The sequence below is a fragment of the Cyrtonyx montezumae genome, unplaced genomic scaffold (genome assembly GCF_038088225.1).
Source record: "Cyrtonyx montezumae isolate F1298 unplaced genomic scaffold, pur_monq_1.0 scaffold_4, whole genome shotgun sequence".
Lineage (NCBI taxonomy): Eukaryota > Metazoa > Chordata > Aves > Galliformes > Odontophoridae > Cyrtonyx > Cyrtonyx montezumae.
Window position 1 is genome coordinate 11,838,301 of NW_027072045.1, and position 21,456 is coordinate 11,859,756.

The 21,456-nt window shown below is 42.8% G+C and overlaps 1 protein-coding gene across 3 annotated transcripts in view; it reads right to left on the reverse strand.

Moving 5' to 3' along the window:
- SUFU (SUFU negative regulator of hedgehog signaling) overlaps window positions 1-21,456 on the reverse strand; it is an 85,581-nt gene that overhangs the window by 46,853 nt on the left and 17,272 nt on the right. For 2 of the 3 annotated variants that reach the window (XM_065747034.1, XM_065747033.1), the window contains exon 3: window positions 15,214-15,350. In XM_065747034.1, the coding sequence (XP_065603106.1) occupies window positions 15,214-15,350 (137 nt within the window). Of the gene's footprint in view, window positions 1-3,632; window positions 3,663-15,213; window positions 15,351-21,456 lie in introns of all 3 variants that reach the window. The other variant, XM_065747032.1, reaches the window with a different exon arrangement.

Here is a 21,456-nt window from a genome sequence, read left to right on the forward strand (position 1 = left end):
TCAAACAGGGCAGTGATCAGTCTGTGGGTGCAAAAGGGATTTAAATCTAATGTGGCAATGTCACCTATCCTCACAAATTTCTAAGACTGTTTTAACAAAAACTCCTGAATTATTCTTCTCTGCCAGGGAACACTGATGCTGCAAAATTGAAATGCTTCACAGGTGAGTATTGATTTCATAAGAGCCCAACAAGGAAATCATTACAACATTTCATTTCAAACTTACTGCCTTACTTCATATTTTATAACAGCAAATCGAAAACATCTCTCTAGCTCCAGAGAAATGAGGAGTCACTGAATGCCCCACAGAGCAGCCCTTGTGTCATTCTAATATGCAAAAGCAACATTCATAACGCAGCTACATCACACTACTCTGTTAAGCCTCCCATATTTTGAAGTCTTTAAAATGCCATTATCTGTTCTCTTTAACAGGCTGCACAAAGCAGGTGAAGCTCCTTCCTGCAGCAATGGCCATAACTCAGCTGTTCAATCTCTCTCAGCTTTACTCCCCAACTGCTCCATAACAAGAACTGGGGAAATAACTCAGAGGAATCACCCCACTGTGGACTAGTAAATTCTTTGTGCAGTGGTGCTCATGTATTTTCTTGAAGTGCATTCCCCCTGCATTTAATTTGACTAAATAGAGTTAATGTCTAAAGAAAGAAATACAAGTCATATTCCTGGCCTCAAGATGTTTTATAAACAGTGTGGAGTGAGGAATCTATGCTCAGGAGGCACAGGTTAGCTCTGAAGAGGAACAGCTTATTTCCCACTGTATTTTCCATTTCTGTTTTTAAATCTGCTATTATTACTCTATTTAGGAGTCCCAACACTCCTGAAAAACTGCAGGGAGCAAGTAGAAAAGGACAGCACACCAAAACAAGCACAGGGAGCTAAGAGAGCTCCATCTCAAAGCTGCCCCAGGTTGATTCTGGCCCAGGCATTGCTCCACATCAACTTGCTGCCCTGCACCCAAAGCACACAAATACGTGCTTAGGTACCTAGGAAGCAAGTATCTCCTCCTGTGCATGAAAGGGGACAGCATGAAGGAAAACATAGAGCTAAGGCTGTTCCATCAGCGAGGAGACAGAAAGGGAACTCTGAGTACCTCTTCTGTCCATGCCCAGCCTGGCACACAGCCTGAGCTTGCTCTTGGGCCACTAAGATGGCTTGATTTGGGGCAAACAGCTGTTCTGCTGCACTCATATCCCTCCAAAGCAAGTCGCTGCATTCCTCTCTTATCTCCACAGAAAGCCAGGCTGTGGTTACAAGGTCCCTTTTTTTCTGAGCTGTGTGAGATGGTGTTGAAAGGAACAACCCTGCTTGTCCCCCATGACAGCAGCAGTGACCTGAGATACCGCTCTCTAAAACTGCTGTGGTGCTTGGCACAACTCCTGGCATTTCTCTACCAGCTTGGTCTAAGACATACATCTAATACATTCACAGCAGAGCATGGCAGTGGGTACGCTGGCAGGCAAGCAAGGTGACCACATCGCTCATGCAAGCCAGACCTGTTATCTGTACTGCTCAGCAGCTTGAACACTTACACAAGCTTTCAGGTTGTGTCCAACAGTGATTGCTCAGATGAGCTGTCAGCAGTAACAAAAAGGCAGCAGTACTCAGAAATTCTGTAGCTGAGGGCAAAGAAAAACAGAGAAAGATTTTGAGTCCAAAGCTTTCGGGTGCAGGAATGCTACGAAGGCCCCGGTGAGCTCCTGACCAGCATGACAGTGATGCAGCCAGACATTTAAATTGAATGCAGCTTATCCAATGCCTGCAGAAATCACGTAATTTATTGCATTGCCATTACCCCATGCATGGTTTGGATAATTTATTATGTAAGTGCATTTTCCCCAACACATTTTTAATATTCAGTCTGGTTTTGTTTTAAAAAAAAAAAAAAGGTAGTCTGGCAATCTGTCACGAGTAACATTTGATGCTGTGTTTCAGTACCACTTTACAGATGGAACAGCTAGAATTAATTACAAGAAACAAGAGGCAGACACAGAGTCCAACACTGAAATGCATTAGCTATGCTTTTCACCAGAGCTACTTAATACATTTCTAATTAGCTTACTAATGGATATGACCATGCATGCAAATATGCAGCTATAAGAGACCAAACATGAAAACTGTCTAAAAATCTCAAAGCAATTCTGCTATTGCAACTCATCTTACAGACACAAATTTAAAAAAAATTAAACAAAAAAACATTATATGAAGAAAGAGCTTATTCAGACTCATTTACCAGTCATGTTAAATTAAGATAACCTAGGGAAAACCAAATTAATGCTAAGTCCATTCTGTCTGCTTCTTTTCCTTACCTACAAGGGACTGCACTAATTGATTGGTAAAGGAGGAAAAAAACAGCGATATAATCTGGGTGGACTGGCTGGCAGTGCTACTTAGTAATTTCATTTTTAGCTCAAGCAGATTGTTTCAAGAACATAGAAGAAATCAGTAGAGGCCAGACCATAATAAATCTGCATTACATTTAAAAAAATAAGCCACTTTTCCCATGTTTGTGCTACATAGTTCAGTTTTGCTGCCCCTTATCTCTGTCTGGGAAACAAGAACAGCCCCAGCACAGATTCACACGGGGCTGCTGCCTGCTGCAGACACGCAGCACGGACAAGATGCCTTGGGAAGAATTCAATCCCCAGAGCACAATTAAACAATGGCTCCACTGCAGGGATTCAAATTGGGCTTTTATAAACAAGGGGCCTAGGCAAACGGTTCTTTAAAAAAGAGTGGGGACAAAAACAGATTATCAGCACTGTAAGGACTCCTTGACCTCTGAAGTTTGAAGACTGAGTTTGGAAAACAGAAGTTTGATGCAGATATATTTTTTAAGCTGATCAGCAGGTGGAAGATAGTTTGTTACTCCTTAAATCCAGGTTGTTTGATTAAACATGGAAAATAAGTGATCCTCTGAAAAGAACTCAACTTATACACTTACATATAACTTAGTGGATCCCTTTAGAGTCCTGGACTGAAAGCCAGGTGCAGGGGCCAGAGGTAGGACCCACCATGGCCCCAGCAGAACAAAGATGACTCCTTGCTGCTTAGAACTGCCATCCATTGGCTCACACTGAGATGGTGGCAAATATGTCGTGTCATAGCTTCCCCTGATGGAATTATGAACACGGGGTTTTTATATCACAGTGTAGATCCCAGATGCCTTATGTGACACTGGAGAGTGTAGTAATTTAGTTGCTAAAGTGCTATCACGCAACAACCAGCGTGCTTCTGGGCCTCCTCTACCCCTTCTGTTTTCCAGGACAGTTCTTTCCCACCCGCTCTGCATCTGTGTGCCTGGCTCCCTCTCCCTGTGCAGCTCTACACACACAGTTTCCATTACTATAGCCTCTGAGAATTTCCCACGCAGGCTCTTAGCAAGTGACTCCCATGCCCAGGGCACACTCCCACCCTCCAGGAGCCTGGGGACCCCTGTCCTCTCTCTGACTCCTTTCAGCCCTTCTCTTCTTCCTTCCTGCAACCTCTTCCAGCTCTAAGCTGCCCGTTGCTCCTTACAGTCTCCTGCAGCATGCAGTCACCTTGCCACAGAAACACTGCCTTGCACAGAAGCACTACCTTCTTCCACTGGTGCTTCTGGAACAGCACAACTCTCACCTGTCCACTGATTTATCTGCATGGCACCACCTTCAAGGAGAGAACATATGGCATTGTAATGAGAAAGAAAAACATGCATGTGAGCTGCTCTTTCACAGCCCTACAGAACTCTCCTGCTCCAAGCTCTTACTTCTCTATACCTCGTCACCCAAGACCATCTGCCCTAGGTGCTGTGTGGCTGTTGTGCTCTCCCTTTCTCCAGCAGGAGTGGGATACCTGCAGCCTGTCTCTCACATCTCCCAGGCAAGCAGCCCCTGGAGTGCAGGACTGATGCACATGTCAAGCCTTGAGCCTGGGCAGGAGAGTCCCAGCTAGGAAAATAAAGCCTCCTCCTCTGCATCACACCAATTCCTGCCTGCAAGAAGCCCAGAAGCCCTTTAGCAGCAGCCTCCCAGAGCCCACCCCTCATGCACTTATTTTTAACCAGGAGATGGACCCTACCAGCTCTGGCACCAGCTTTCTCCATTTCTCATCTGAGTGAGATGTGTGTTTTACAACCTCTCAGGTGTCCTCTGCGAGGGAGGAGGAACATAGCATGAGAAAAATGCCCTTGGTGTGGTAGAATCTTTTACAAGCTCATGCAGGTGGAAGCCCTCAAGATGAGCATACACTTAGATGAACACAGGAGCACTGCAAGACTGCTGCCACTTGTGATCAGCCCTAAGTACTTCAGGGATTTCTGTTGAGGAACACCTAACGATTCTAAAATCTAAGGCAGTATCCTCTCCCTCTGAAGGACCCAAACATGACACGCACAGCTCTAATGCTCAGCTTCCATGGCACAGAGGTCTCACACACAGACTGCAAGATTGCTCTAAGATCTCTATTTAAGCAAAAATTACACAACAGAAAGGGCAGGAAAGAGATGATGGCCTATGCAAAAACGCCTGTACAGTCATCACGTCAATCTCTCAGAAAAGCGTACACAGTTACCATAACACTTGTTACGAGTGTTATACTGGAAAAGGATGGGATGGCTTAGAAAGCACCAGAGTGTTGTATTCAGGAATTTAAAGCTTTCATGAGTCAAACCTCTGCTTTAATACAGCAAAGCAGGAGGCTGAAAGGCAGGAAGCAGAGGAACTTCATATTCACACGCATTTATATGAAGTATTAGAAATATTAGATGAGTTCCACAAGCTCATTACAGTAATGTAAGAGAAACACAAACTCTGTCCAAGAGTTCTAATTACGGATCAAATGCAAAATGATCAGCCTGTTTCCAGATCACCTTCTGAAGCTCCATCCTGCATGTTCCAAGGTGATTTCTTTAAGCCTCAACTTTTCAAGGAAGAGTCCACTTCCCACAGGCTCCGGGCTGCCTGCAGTCTCTGAACACACTCCCAGTTCCCTTCCCCACCAAGAACAAAACGCTTTCCCTGCTGTGCCCGTTTGCTGCCTCCTGGCTGAGCAGACTGCTGTAAAGGTTCTCTGCATGTAAAGCTGTCAGAAGATGGTCTGTAATAAGCTCAGTGTACAGAGTGCAGAGCAGGTTAAGCAGAACACACGAGTACCACTTGCTTCACAGATCTTCAATAGAAAGTGTAAGAAGGATACACGTAACAGCAAAATCAACTTCCAGCTCTGCCTGCCCTCTTCTGAAGTTTCATCTAACATAGGCTGGCAGCTGTCAAGGAAAAAATGAGTCCTTTTCACAAGCCTACTTGGTTTGTGCAACCTTCACTCTATCCTCTGTGCACCCCAAATGATTGCACACAGGCAGAAAAAGAGGATGCTCCCGTGACTGCAAAACAATCCCTGATTTGTGGCTTTCAGCTCCTTGACAGGGGGAGGCAGCACTATTCTATGCAGAAGCCTTTAACTATTAGAGTGGCTGCTTCCGTTTCCCAGAAAAGGCTAAGAGGGACAAAACCTCATATGTGAGAGGCCAGAGGACCTCACATCAGCAGGAGGGGGTTTTCTGCATTCCCTGAGCCTTGTCCTTTGTCATGCACTCCTCCCACAGCACAGGGATGGAGCCTTTGTCCAAGCCTGGATGGAACATGTGCAGCTCCTGCCTTTCTTCCTCACCCCAGCAGTCAGAACCACTCTTCTGGTCCCCAGCACACATGCTCCTCACCCTTCTGTAGCTCCTTCTCCTTTCTGGCTTCCCTCAACTTCGGGCAGAAAATAAGCAAGACTGATTCTGATCCTGAACTATGACCTCTCCTGATAAACATCTGCCAGGAGCCAGCATCCTGGGGTTCCCAAGGCATAGAGCCTGCTGGCTGTCCTTCCACCATCGCAGCAGCCTTGTACCAAGATGCGTCACAACTTCTTTGGATCTCCACTCCTGTTTCTTTCCTCCCTCATCCAGGGAGTCCACATGCAGTATATAGGCTGAAGTAACTCATGCATTTATAAATGCAAACACACAAGTACAAATGTCCATCCATGACATTTGAGAGGAGCCTATGGCACATGGACTGATGCAGGGCACAGAGAAGACAGATCCTTCTGACAGTTTTTTTTTTTTTAATAAACCGACTGAATGAACTATATTGAACAGTTTGAAAAGCAATGAGACAAGTTCAATTCCCAGGCTGCAACAGGACAGGGGTTGACAGAATTAAAAGGGACAGCACCAGCTGAAATCCAGCCAACATAAACTAGGCCTGAACCTGCTTTATCTAAATTGCAGCAGTAGCTGAAAACAAGCTCTTCTTTCAGGCAGCACTGAGATCCCTTGCTTACTGCCTAGAAATACTATACAGTCAGAAGGAAGATAGCTTTTCTTCTATTTCAGCAGTCTTTTATAAGGAACAAAGAGTTTCTGTGCCTCTGCTCCTGGCACAAAGTCTCCCCATGCTATAGTGTCAGCCTAGCCTTCAGGGCAGAAGAAGGTCAGAGACCTGTACTCAGCTGAGAGCAACTAATCGAGACAACAGCAGCTCCCTGGCAAGGCACAGAGCTCCCTGATCTTGTCAGCAAGTTGCTGAGCCTCCTGCCCAGCCCAGGCTCATCCCTCCCTGTGCTGGCAAAGCAAAAGGCAGTGTCACACAGCAGTGCTGTAAGTCCCCTCCCTCTCTAGTCCATGAGAAAGCACACAACACTTTTCAAACTTGGCTAGATAGTTACTGGGGCTTTTGAGTCAGTACAGAAAAAGCAATTTGCTGCAACTTCTGAAGTAAAGCACAGGGAGATGTCACCCAATGAAGCAGCAAGTGCTAAATGGAACTGCTGCTTCATCACAGCAGCAGAGGAAGGAGTAACAACAGGCAGGATGCAGCCCCATGCTGGGACATCTGCAGTACTACAGAGAGGCAGCACCCTGCCTCTTCTGAATAGAAAGAGAAGCCAAGTACAGTCAGCCATCCAAAACCTGAGGTCAGGCCATTCCCTTTATGCTGCCAGAAGAATGAGTGGGGCAACATGCGAGGGAGCGTACCAACTACGCTGTGACAGCAGTGCTGCACAGCAGTCACACCTGCAGTTCTGCTTCATTGCTTCCTGCCCTCCAAGATCTGAAAACGCTTCTCTGGCTCACACAGGAATGATTGGCAGCCAGGTGTGTGCCAGCTCACTGCCAAGGAAAGCACCACAGCTCCTCTGTAACAACTACAGCTTCCCTCCTCCCTCAGCACCTCACTGCACCATGGAGCTGGGTGCACATCCCTGCCTCGTGAGCATAGAGGAATGGAACTGTGCTCAGAAGGTGCCCAAAATCACAGCCACACAAAAAGACAAACAACATTAAGTTCTGGAAGCATGCAAAGAGGAAACTGCACTTCAATTTGTTAGAGGCAACACTGCATGCTGACCTGCGTGTCAGCCTCAGTGTCACCAGTGCCAGGGTCCATCCTCTTCCTCCTTTCCTGTACTGGAGAGCAAGGATACTGTGTAATCAGTACTGCTACACTTCCTCTAGAGTCCTAATAGATGGTAGAACTGCCATGACTTTAAGAAAAACCAACCAAAGGATGTTTCTTTGAGAATGGAAAAGAACAGCTATACTACAGTTTCAATGGGCCTTGATGGACCAAACCCAGAACAGTCACTTAAAAAAAACCAAAACGCAACAACAACCAGAAAAACTATATCAGAGAAAAAGTGTTGGAAAGTGCCTCACCAGGTGCCCAGCACCAAGATCTCAGGTACAAGTTCTGGTGACTTATAGCTGCACGCACAGGCAGCAAGCTGAGGGCAGTCAGGACAAGCTGATGACTCGCAGGGTGCAGAAGGAGGGTTTGCTGCAGCTGGCACTGCTCTGAGCCAGTTATGGGAGCATGCAGGCAAAGCAAGTAAATGCCACCAGCTGTGCCTGGCAGCACCTGTACTGAACTGTTTGGCTGCTAGGCAGTTATTGCCAGCCCACGTTTCAGACCTAGAGCAACCTGAACAGGAACAGAAATAAAAAGGTAAGAGTAAGTGTAGTCCTAGCTTTAGTATTTTCTCTGTGCAATCCTGGGACAGTATTTCAAAAGAATGTGTATTTATACTTCTACACAATGTCTCCTCTTAGAAGCATCTTTTCTAAGATAAAACTATTTTCCATGAGGTCTCTTCACTACGATGTGGCTGATCAGCAGCTTTGCTAATAGCTGCAGTGTTGCACAAGTTTTATTTGTGGTCTACAAGGGGAAAAAAAAAAAAAAAAGGAGCTGGGTCCCTCTACAACCAGTGCTGCAACACCTAACAGGACAGAGCTCTGCCCATCCTACCAGGCACGCTGCTGAGCACCCATGTGGAGCTGCCTGGTTCCAACAGTGAGCATAGCACGTGAAGCTGGCCACAGCACGTAGATCCCAGCTGGAGGAGAGGGGATGTGCTGGGGCTGGTTTCAGAGATGGGGAGTCAGAAACATTGGGGAGGTGAGCTCATGGGCAGCAGCACAGGGAGAAGAGGATTTACTGCAGTGCTGCAGGACAGGAAAGAGTGAGGATGCAAATACGTAAAAAGGATGTGCGCTTTGCTCACAGAACAGCTTGTTTTATGGGAAACGTCTACGAGGAACTAGGCTAAAACCCAACCAATTTCTCATGGACCACTGAATAACTATCAGATGATGAGAGCTCTTGGCCACAACAAACTGGGGTTAAATTGGAACCAGGGACACAATGTTTCCATGCAGAACCAACACGCACAACCTGCCTGCCCGGCTGAATCCCACCCACCTACAGGCGGCAGCAGGCCGAGTGCTGCTCTACAATGGCACCACACTGGTTTTTGCATCTGCACAGAGTTCACTGTGTAACAGGTTCTGCTGAAATGAAATTTGTGTTGATTTATATTACTTTGTGGAGTAAAAAACACAGTTAATCTGCCCATTTTTAATCTAAAACCCTGGAATACGAGGGAGAAGCCAGGGCCAGCACCACACTGGAAACTGGTCAATATTACAAACAGATGATAGAAAAATATATATCTTACAAAGCCATAGCAACCAGAAGAGAACAATAAATCAGCCTAGGATTAAAGGCATAAAGGCACAGTCAGGGGAAAAAAAAAGAAAGCCTATGAATTACTGGAAGATTTTATTTGGCTTTAGTTATCCTATTGGGAAGAAATAAACAGTTTGACAAACAAGCTAGTCAAGCCTCATTTGTATTCAAGGAAGCAAGGAGTTTGTTTTGTTTTTGCACACAGAAATTGGCCAGCATTGAGAGTGTTTGAAAACATGTCAGCAAGGAAAGAGTCACTGAGGCTACACATTGAAGCCTGCTAAACTCCTGAAGAGCTGAAGATGAGGTCTAGTGGTTAAGCAAGGGCAACAGGTGTCAAAGCATTTGCTAGCATAATGGCTTCAGGTCTGTGACCCCAGCCAAATCACTTAATCCCATTGAGTCTCATTTTCAGTGTAAAAGTTATACTGCCTGTCAAGTGCAAAGTGCCTCTGTGGCTGGGATTAAACTAACTTAAATCAGAGGAAAACTGCTGAATAAGAGAGCATCTTCCGCTGCAGTCCTTACCACTCCTATAATCATGCTCATTTACCAGAAGGGAAACCAAGGCAATAAAGCTAGCATAATTCACTCACATTGATTCAGAGCAATAATGACATAGGCAGGATCAGCGTATGCATTTTCTCAGACTACAGTTATCGATCAGACAGTAAATTCTACCTGAGAAAAGCACTATCTGTCAGAGATAACCACAAGAAGCTAGATATACCTCAGCGTAGACCTGCTATGCAGCCTGGTTTCTGAAGGCTTACAAGCCCATGCTGTCTTAAGTGCTCTGGTGCATCCTTTCCCTTCCAGTAATTTTGGAAAGTTGGCCTATGGACCTGAACCATGACAGAATGGGACAGGAGTTCAGAGACATTGAGTTCCTACAGGTTTCATGGTAATAACTAGAGGACAAGACACTTCATACTAAATTCTTTGGAAAGGGAATCCCTCATAGTGAAGTACAGAGGGTCATACATGCCAAGAAAGGGGGTTTGTCAAGAAAAAGCCCCAATCTATTGCTTGTTTGGTCACTGTGCTGGCACACTACTACTGATAAGTGTAACTCATCATGCATCTGCTGGAATCAGTTCTGTCCAATGCACTTTCCAAAGGTGTAATACATTTTTCTAGGGAATAATATAGTCAAGGTTATCCGACAACTGCCTCTGCTGCATTTAAGCAACTTTCTCCTGAAATCTGCATTAAATCATCGCCTGGAAATTGCAACTTACATACTTACTTCCTTTGCCTGTATATTTCATTATTGCTATTTTGCAGCTCCCCAGACACAAGCAGCTCCCTACTACTGTCTCAATCTACGGTTAAACACTTAAGATTCAACTTCTAAATTGTCTGAGACTTCAAAAATTTCTAAATCTTTTAGTGCACTAGTAATCAGGAAACCATGAGAAAGATAAGTTGTGTATTTACAGAACCAGAAGAATAAAAGATCTGAAGGCATCTAATCATCAAGACATTGACAATAAAGGAGAGCTGGTTCCTACTCTGCCTTCCTCTAAAGGAAGGATCAGCTCTTCCTGACAAACATCCATGAACAGTACTTCAACTTGCTTTCAAAGGTATGCAGCGATGGGGAGTTTACAATTCTCTGGCGTTTCACTGCACTTAGTGAAGATTTTCCTAATGACAAGCTGCAAGCCTACCTAGTAGTCTCTCCTATCCTGTTGGCACACAAAAACAGTACTCCTATCTTCCCCTCGTTTTCTCTTCCCTAGACTAAACAAATGCAACTCTTTTGATTATTCCTCCTCAGGTCATATTTTCTTGATCTTAAAATCATTCTTACTGCTCTCCACCAGACCTTACTGGGGTGTATCTGACTTGAATCCTTTTGCCCCAAACCAGACCTCTACAATTTCCTCCTGAGGTGCTGACAGCAGCGTACTGTATGCATTCCATACAATATACAGAACAGTTCTATTTATGCATCAGAACAATTCTGCTTCCCTCTTAGAGTGTTGGTTTATTTGCTCATTGGTGAAATCAACTCTGAATTGCCTTCTTTTTCTTGCAAAATTGCTGCCTCTGCCTGTCCATCCCCAGCTGCTAACTGTGCATTAGATTATTCCCGAGGAAGCACAGGAACTTACACTTGTTGCACCTTACCAGCCTTCCTGAACACAGGCCTCCAGATCACCTCCTCACTTTGCAAAAGTTGCTCTGAACTCCACTCCAAATGACATAGTGCTTTGCGCCTGCAAGTTTTGTCAGGATACTTCACATCATCCTGATCAATCCCAAATTGCATCAGCCCTAGGACAGACTTCAGAGGAATGCCAACTCTACCCATCTTCTCTGGTTGATGACAACACATAGACAACTACTCAAGTTGAGATATCTAACCAGTACTGCATCTCCTTTTTTTAAAAATCAATATCATGTTTTCTTGGCTTGCTCACATGCCTGTTACATGAGACTTATGTCCAAAGTGTCACTGCTATCAAGGTAACCAACATTCATTGCATTCTGTGGTGTCCATTCCTACGACACATAATTAGTTTATTTCCACTTATTCTTGATAAATCCAGACAGGAACTTCCATTACTCCCTAAACATATTCCTACTGGTTACTTAGGAGCCAAAGTCTAACTGACCAATTATAAATCTCATGCCTTTGTTTGTCAGACAAGTTCTCCAAATTCTGTACCTTACAGCTGAAGATTTTTCTTTCAGCCGCATGAATTCTTAAACAATGCATTTGTTTCCACTCTGCATCAATACAGTGCCCTCGTGATGTATACACAGTGAAAAACAAATTTCACCACAGAGAGAAAAAAAGCACATTTAAATTTCAGGAAAATAAAACCCACAGCCACTGTATCCCAATCATGCACTCTAATTCTGCAGTACCCGAAGAGTTAACAATAGTAACAAATCCTGAATAAAATTTCCATAGAAAAGAGTTTCCTCCTCTCTGTTTGAAGAGAAGTATAAATTGGTTCTACCACCAGACATTCCCAGTATACTCACGAACCATGACAAGTTCAGGTCACTGAAATGTGCAAAGTTTCATTTTCAAGGTTTGCAGGGTTGTTTCTTTTTACAGGCTAAAAATAACAAGAGTTGGAATTTGTGGTCATGGTCAAACAGTGATAAAATTAAGAACAGATAAAGCCACAAAAACTTTTTTTCGAGACTTGCAATCTTGGTTTTCTTGAAGGAAGGGAAATAGTGCCATTTAATCAAAAGCACAAAGCATCAAGTGTTCGTTACAACGAACAGGAAAGCGGAGGCTCAAGGAGGTCTGAAATTCAATGCAGAAGACACAGAAGTACAGCCACAGAGCAGGAGAGAGGCAAACAAATGTTGTTTAATTGTTTCCATAACAGCCTCTGTTACAAAAATACACCACCTGCAATGAGATACATTTTGAATTTCCAGTACACAGTATCAAGATTTAAGACAGCAGTAGCTGCTAGATCAGCCTTCAGCTCAATCAGCAGAAGCTGAAAATGCTCAGGCTCAGCAGGAGCATAACTACATCGTACTCTCCCATAAATACAACTGGACCCAGCAAAGCACATCTATAACCAAAATACTGGCTTGCTACACAAGAGATAAGAATTCAGCTCTCAGCATAGCTTTCAAAGTAAACAATCCTTTGACAAGCCAAAGTGCCTGGAACCTACCCAAAAAGTAAATGCCAGTTTGGTTTTTTTCTTGCTTCTTGTTTCAAGTAGGTTAACAAGTGTTCCTCAAGCTGTCTTGGTTCATCAAATATTTTTAAGGCTATCTGAAGTACTAAAGAGACACCGCAGACGTTTAAACAACTGAACAAGACAACAACAAAGTATGTACACTGGAGTCAAACAATGCTCATCATTGTATTTGACAATCACTCCAAACGTCACAGGACAATTTGAGCAAAAAGGAACCTTTTATCAGATGAAACGATGCAATAGTGCGGCACCTTGCTTAACGCTGATTGGGTTTTGGAAGAATTATGCCCCTATAAGTACATGGCAGCTTTCAAGTTCTAAAATCTGAGCAATTAAGTATTGTAAAACACCAACTTAAAAGCAAAACTGAGCCCTGCATCTACTAGCTACCTTTCCAACTGCAGTTGGCTCCTGCTAGGCCAACCCTCATCTCCCCACAAACCAAACCAGAATTCCTCCAGGGTTACATGATCTACAGCACTCCCTGGTTTCTCAGCCCCTCACACTGTTATGCCCCAGACCAGACCAAGCACTTTAAGCAAGACCTTCCAAGTGCTAAGTGGAAGAGGTAATTACTTCCCTCAATCCACTGGTCATGCTTTTCTCAATGCATCCCAGTATGTGGCTTGCCTGCTGCATGGTGAGCATACTGTTGGCTCACATTCAGTTTGAATAAAGGGGTCGATTTATGATTCATACATACTCTGGGTTTCTTTTAATAATGTAAATTGAGAGCTAAATACCCAGAGGCTAAAAACTATTAAAGCATGTTTGAGCAGTGCCTTTCAAGAGTCACAGTAGATAGTCAAAATCAGCAAGGATAAGCAGAAGATAATACTCAAGTTCATGTCAGAGACTAACACACATGGGTACAATTGCTCTTTCCAGTCTGAAAACTGTTTGCTTTGAGGTCAGAAAGATGAGATGGCATCAGTGCAGGAAACTTGAGAAATCTTCAGTAGAACAATCCTTTGCTTAGCAAAACTCTTCTCAGCAGCGTATTAACATTTACACTGGCTCGATAATACTGTGAAGCAGAAAGCAGTACCTCATCTACCAGGAAGAGTTGTTCCAGAGCTGTTGCACAAACCAGGGAAGTTTCTGCCTCCAGCACCAGCTCAGTCTCTGAGATTTTCGTCCTATATTTTGCCCTGCCAAATCTCACCTCACTCTGCACACATTTTCTCATCCATGGAAAGGCTGAGACAAGCAACTGCACTACTGGAGGTTGTTCAGTGTGCAAATATAAAGCACTGACATTACTGTAGCAGGGACCATACCAACTGGATAACATTAAAGGCTACAAAAACAGTCCTACACACAATACAATTTAACACATGACACTTTGTGTACTATACTTGAAAGGGAAAGGGAAGTGCTAGAGACAGATGCTTTCTTCCAGATTCTGCAGTCCACACATAAAAAATATGAGTATGCATGGTTAGAACTAAAAAGTTACTGTACAATTTAGGCAAGATAGGAGCCCCAAACAATGGTAAAAACTATTAAAGTAATGTAAACTCAGATGCGTAAGATCAGCAAAGAAAAATCAAGATATAAAAGATTACAGGTGAGCACAAATTTAGATAGTAATTGGAAAAGACAGCTGCACGACAAAGGTTAAAAATTCTTATATCATTTTAAACTGCACAAAAGACAATCCCAGTATGAAGATGAGCAGTAATCTTTGATGACATTGGTCTCTGTCAGTAGATATTTAGAAAAAACAAACCCACAAGAATTACCACCATCACACTGATGTATGACAAGTTACCAGAGCAATCAATCTTGTTTGCACCTGGACCCTTCCATTTTGAGAGTCAGCCAGCTGACTGAAAACCTGCAGTGGAACCAGGAGTTACTGAGCAATTTACTAACCAACAGGGCAAGTACCAAATGTTACAAATTCAATAATCATTTATTGGGGAGGTACTTTACCTGTAAAGAACCTCAAGCTAGATTAAAAAAAAATTCTTCAAATGTTTTCATTCAGATCTTGTGACAGTTCTTTTTCATTCCCAGCTCTGGCATCTGACAACTTCTATGCCTTTCCCATCTTCTTACTTATACACCAATTGTTTTAGAAGTTAAAGCCCTTCTGCTGAGAAGCAAGACCTTATCAGATGTGTGCACCTCAGCCATTTCAAGATAAGCAAGCAAGATACTTACAGTATCTTCTCTCATCAAGGAATAGCTGAAACAAACAACATAGGAAGAGTGCCACTGCCTATACTGTTCTTTTCCCATTATTACTGTTCTGTACCTTCAGTTTCTCAATATCAGCGATATGAAATTATCCAAACAGCAGCTGGGTTTTGCACCCAACAAATGGCGTTGATGGAAGAGATCTCATCATCACCCAGCAAGCTCAAATGTTTGCATGCAAAAAAAAAAAAACATCAAAAGATTTGACCAAGCAACTGCGAGATGCAACTGTAGCACCATATGACAGATGCAGCCCTTCTGAATGAAAGCAACAAAGCATGAAGGAACAGATTATCCCTGCAGTACCTGACTGGAAGACGTATCTTGCTAAGCCTTGCATTAACTCTGCTGGCCAGGTAGGTGGAGCAGACTCCCCCGTTTCTCTCTTTAGTCGAAATGTCAACTCAAATCCGAAACCACTTGGTCCATCTGTTCCTGTAAACCTGCAGTGAATGAAAAATGAAAAGTTAACATTTTCATTAATGAGAACAGTCTTCAATATTAGCACTATAGAAAAAGGCTGAATGTTCTTTTCACATTCTCTTATTTCACTCTCTGCTAGCTCAAATGGCAGAACATCAATAGTTTATCAGATGTGATCATTTCAAAGATAACAACCATAGTAATGTTTCCAGCCAGAATAATGTCATGGAATCTTGACTTCTTCTGCACAAGAAGTATGATTTTTAGCAGGCTGATTCTGCTTTTAAAAGAAAGTTGCAAATTTTGCACAGATAGCTGCCCTAATTACACTTTCCTAAATGGGAACACTGAAGAAATCACACAACATAAAACACTATTCCATTCTTGTGAACTCAAATTTCTATACAATCAGAAGTGGGATGCAACCTTAAGTATTGAGTAGTTAGATTCTCAGTTGAAACAGTAGCTTGTTTCTGGACTGTAGATGCTCAGCAGGGAAGGAATCAAGAGGACACAGGCAGGAATTTAATGATCTCTCACACGATACAGAAAGTCTTATTTTAAACCAATATGCTTTGTGCACCTTCTCTTTCTGTATCTAGGAGGACAACAGAGGAAAGGCATTGAACAACACAACTACAGTTAATAAATCAGGACATCTGGCCACTTCCCCAGTTTGACAGAGACAGATGTCAATTTATCTGGTTTGATCTGAGGAGGTCTTCCCAGGAGAATAAATTCATATTAGAAGCATCAGAGTAGAAGGGTAGAAGCATCAGGGTAGAAGCATCATGCTACACTGCTTCAAGAAATCTAGTCCTTCACAATCCTGAATTTTGCATTTCTCAGTACAGGAAAGATCCAAGTCCCCAGCAGCTAAAACTACTGCATTCAACCTGTGAAAATGAGAAACCTCGTGCAAATATCTAGGCTCACAAACTCAGAAGCAAGGTGAGGACACCAGCTTTCTTTCTAACCCTGTCATCACACCCCTCATTGTAGCTGTTCCAAGAAGGCAGGTTTAAGAAAAAAGGATTTATTCTGAGCATAAAGACTCCTCACAGAAACTTTCATAAGCCACTATCGTTAGCAAACTCAGATCTCCTTGTCCAAGATCGGCAAATTCTCTGGAGAAACTTTGTGAACTTCTTGGATGCTGGTACCTTGCTGACACACATGAAAGATACAATGCACAACAGCGTTAACACTGCGTCTCCAGTAAAGTCAGACAAAGGGAGCAGTAAGAAAAGCGATGAGAGCACTTTCCATTTGAAAAACACAGATCACTAGCAGTGCCATGACCAGATCCAAGTGCTGCGAGGAGTGTTCCAACAGTAACAAGGTTGTTTGGAGCAGACATACTTTATATCAACCCTGACTAATGACGAGCACTAAAATTAATCAAATTTAAACATCAATGAACCTCCTTCATGATTCAGTGCAGTTTTATTTTGAAGACTCTTCAAGGTAAGTTTTGTGGTAGACTTGTAGATAACATAAGAAAAATAGTTAATATACCCAAGGTCAGAGCCGAACTGAAGAGTCCACAGAGATAATGAACAGCTCTGTCTGAAAGCAAGAGGGCAGGAAGGCTAAGTCAGACACTTACAATAGGAAGAGAAGTAAATAATATAGCAAATAAGTACTTATTTGTGGGAAAATATCCAAATGTCTATTTGTTTTTCTTTCTGTATTATCCACAAAAAAGAATTTGAGTTAGATGTACTACAGAAGCAAATGCTCCAAAAACACAGCAGGTAACACATTGCATAACGGTCATTTGGTACATATAAAACCTCTTTTAAGAAATAAATGTACTTTTTTTAAGAAATAAATGTACTTTTAAGCAACAAATCAAATAATTGCATTTGCTCCTACAGAAAAGCAAGAGCTTACTGAATAAATGGACAGTCAGGGATCACAGAGTGGAATTTGGATGGGCAGTGAAACCTGCGTACTGTGATCACACATGCAGTTCTGCCAAGAAGATTGGTACAGGGTGGCGATGGCCTCCTAAATTCAAAGCTGTACTTTGTACATTAAGCACCTGTTGTTTTATATTAGTTTTGTGTAGCAGTTAGCAAAAGAACAACAGAAGTATTTCATAGAGGGAGAATCAAAAATGCTTCAAAGTGGGTAATATTCAGGGATCGATTCCAGGAAAAAGCATTCACCATAAACTGCAATGCATTATGAGTGGGTCAATTTTTGAAAGGATCAAAGTTAGCGAAAAGCCTTTGAGCTGAACTTACACAATTAAATTTTTTGGAGGGTAGGATGGCTCCCTATTGAATTTCCTCCTTTCAAGGCAAGTTCTGAAACAACAATCTCATTCTGAATAAGTTTTGCTTTTGTGTTGGTTTTTTGTTTGTTGGGTTTGGGTTTTTTTTTGTGTGTTTGTTCTGCATTTTTTTGCCTCCACAGATCTCCCTACTTCAGGGGACAGACAGAAATAGCTGCTTAACAGAAGACTTCACATGTTTCACATTGATCCATAAGCAAGTTATGAGTAATAGAAGTGTTCAGGTGGGTTTTCAGCAAATCTGAAGCAAAATGAGCACTAGGGGCACCAAGGCTGACCAACAATACACCAATGGCTGCAAAATGGCAAAACTGACAGGCAACTTTACTCAGACTTTTGTTTTGTAAACAACACAGGAGCCTTAAAAGAGAAGAATTGCTAGAAGACACGTAAACCAAAAGATCAGTAAATAAACAGTAAGTTATTTTCCTTCTAAGACGTTAAGCAACTGTGAAGAATTAGATTTAAAATGTTTTAGAATAGTTAATGGTCGTGGGCTGTTCAAATGACACTGCTTTGTTAGGATGATGCAATTCCTCTGCACTGTACAGTTGTTCAAAGCAATTCATCAGTAATGTCTTTGGTCTGAGCCCGTTTCATTTTAGTTATTTGGTTTTTGAAGATCTGTGACAGGTGCCTTGAAAAACCTGTGATCATTTAAATGTCATTTCTGTTTAACAAGTCTTCCATAGAATGGAAGAAGTATTAACCTTCAGAACGCAATGAGGGTAGTCAATTTCAGCTAGCGTTTTCACCAAAGCTTTTGCTTTTATTCATCCAAAAAAGTATATTATTTTAAAATAAGTCAAAATTGGTTTCAAGAGCTACCATAAAATCTCTCAGTGAACAACTGTCCATAAATCCTACAATCCTGGGATCACCATATATGTCACACCATATATGAAGTCAATTTTATGCCCAGTTGCTGATTCTGGGGTTGCCTTTCCTTCAGACACTCAGTTCAATTACAAAGTGGCCTGGAATAAATCTCAAAATCACCAGAAGTTGAGACAAGACTATGGCAAGTATTCAACACAATGGATATCCTAGCAGGCTCGGGTCCCAGTTTGCCTCAGAAGAAGCTAAAGATCAGTAGACATACAAGACCTTAAGAATGGAAAATGAAAGTAACAGTTTTTGGTCTCACACAAAGGTAAGATGACTCTTCCTTTGTATCTGGCAGTCACTCTTTCCCGAGATCAACTGTTTTCCTTTTGGTTCAAAGCTTACCAACAAGACAAAAGGTGCACCTATTCCAGAAGCCTATCAGCAATGGGAGGGCTCATCAGCTGAGACCCCAAAAACAAGTTAATGCACACTAGGACACTACCACTCTAAAAGGCATGACACCTTGCAGATGTTCAAAATCAAGCTCCTTGCCCCAGCTCCCAGTTTTCACAAAGCTTCCAAGAAACCCCATCACCAGGCTTCTTCAGGCCAGCCACCATCACTCAGCAAGCTAAAAATAAATTGTTACAGCAAATGACAGAGACTAAGTCTCTAAGCCTTCCCCTAACACACAGAGTTGGGGAAGATAACCCAAAAAGTAACTAACACTCCTACCAGCTGTAGTGCACAGTGGTTTTGAACATGCATAGTCCTGCAAAACACTCTGCAAGCATCCTGCTAGGGCACACGAAAGTGAGCTGTGCTCACAGACCTTCATACAGAGGCACACTGCTCCCTGCACCTCTCTTTGTTTCTTTCCCTCCAAGTGGGCAGGAAAGCATCCACACTACACCCAGGTTACCCTGACCCCAGCTCCCATGTAAACCCTGCAGGTAACACCTCTTTATTACAGGCTTTGGTTCTACACTGGCAAGCCTTCAACCCTCTTGGGTGTCAGCTTCTTTGTGAGCAAGGGAGATAGACACCAGGGGGTAGGTTTTGAAGTCATTTATTTTCCTTTATTTTGGTTGGATTCTCTATTTTTATTATTATTACTTTCCTTCTTTTAAATCTGAAGGTGCTCAGTTCAGACGACAGCCAATTTAGGCCTTGGATGGAGTACAGTTCTCCACCCCAACCCTGAAGGGCATCATGCACCATTTCTTCAGGAATACAGTTTCAATACAATAGTCCCAAAGTGTCTCAGCTCTACAGGAAGAGAGCAGTGCCAAACCACCCAATGCACTGACAGTGCATGTGCCAGAAGGAAACCTCAAAAAGCATGTTTTGTATCCACACATAGCCCCAGGTACATAAACTGAAAGTTGCAACACAGCATTGAGTTTCTGTACTAACAGATCTGAATATTTCACACAGTTTGGTCTATGCCTTGATTCTGCTCAATGGTTGCTGTTTTTTGTGGTTTTTTTTTTTAAACTATCCCCCAACACTAAGAGAAAAAAAAGTCCTCGATTTTAACCCAAAGATGCACAAGGAGACAGCCTGGGTTGTGTTCTGTCTACCATTGCTTTGCCCCTCCAACAAGAGAGGGCATCACCTCTACTGCCAGCCCAGCTCTGCAGCAGCCATGTGAGTTTTCACAAAAACAAACAGCGATGCAGAAATTCTTGGCTTGCTGCTGCCCACTGGCACCCATCAGATAGTTTTATATTATGGCTACAGTGGTAATGGAAGGCTCCGGTATCTGCCAAGTCAAATCCAACCCTACACTTAATATCAAAACCTTCTTTTGTCACACGAACAAAAACAAACCGTTCAAAAGCCAAAGTCATATACTGCACACTGTTCTTTGGTTTAAAACTCTTTATCTGCTCAGCAAATCAGACCCCAGTGCAGCACTGCACATAGACTGAAGACATCTGGCTTGTTCCTTTAATGAGGTAAGAGTTTCACTGACCATGATATTTAGTTCCAGCAAAAGAATCCAAAGAAATAGAGGCCCCTTTATTTACAGAGCTGCGCCAGCAGCCTCCTAAGCCCCCCCCTCACTATGCTGCCAGCCCCCTCCTGAAGCCACACACAGTGAACTGAAAGGCTGCTCCCCTCTGCAGAAGTACCCAGGGCATTTTTCACATCAAATAAGTCAGCTTAAGAGGATCAAAAGCCAAACTAGCCTTTTGCTTTAAAGGCAGCTCTGAAAGCCAGAGGCTTTTCAGTTTAAATCGAAGCTATCTGACAAAGTATTTTCATTCTCTCCTTTGCAAGGAACTAGAAAAGATTTGCTCTGTTGCAGTGAGAAACAGCAGTATTTCTGAAATGCTGCTTCTAAAAGCAACACAGCACTGGACAAGGAGCATAGTGTACTAGGTGTTTATTTTTCAAGAGAGAAAGAGTAAGCAGATATATTTATATAAGATGTATAAGCCCCCAAAATGGAAGTTCACAGAAGGAAACACTGGCCCTTCTCTACATTTATCTCAGCCAAGGAACAACAAGAAAGTTCTTTCCAGGTCTGTGAGAATAGTTAGGACTGAGTTTTCAAAAATTACAGCCCTGCACCCAGCAACTGCAGTGAGATAAAAGGTGTTTCTCTGGGAAGGGAAGCAAGAACAGGCTCACAATGCACCACTGAATGAGGCCAGCTTCAGTTTCCAGCTTCATCACTTCCACTTCTGGGGAAACACACTGCCCCTAGCTTTAACTTCTTTATTGTATTTCTTAATGTCTTCTACCAAGCCTCTTGCTCTGCTGTTTGTGAGCCACTCTGCTGTTGTTTTGAGGGCTGCAGAAATACAATATCATCAACATTTCTAACTCTGGCATCAATAAGAGCTGCTGTTATTTTCATCATAGTCCTAATTCTACCTCAAAAAAAAAAAAGTTCCAGCAATTGTGCATCCACAGCTCTCAGTAGTAGGGATCAGCCTGCTAGGGCACTGAGTTACAAGAAGAGCCAGATAACCCAAGCAGACAGG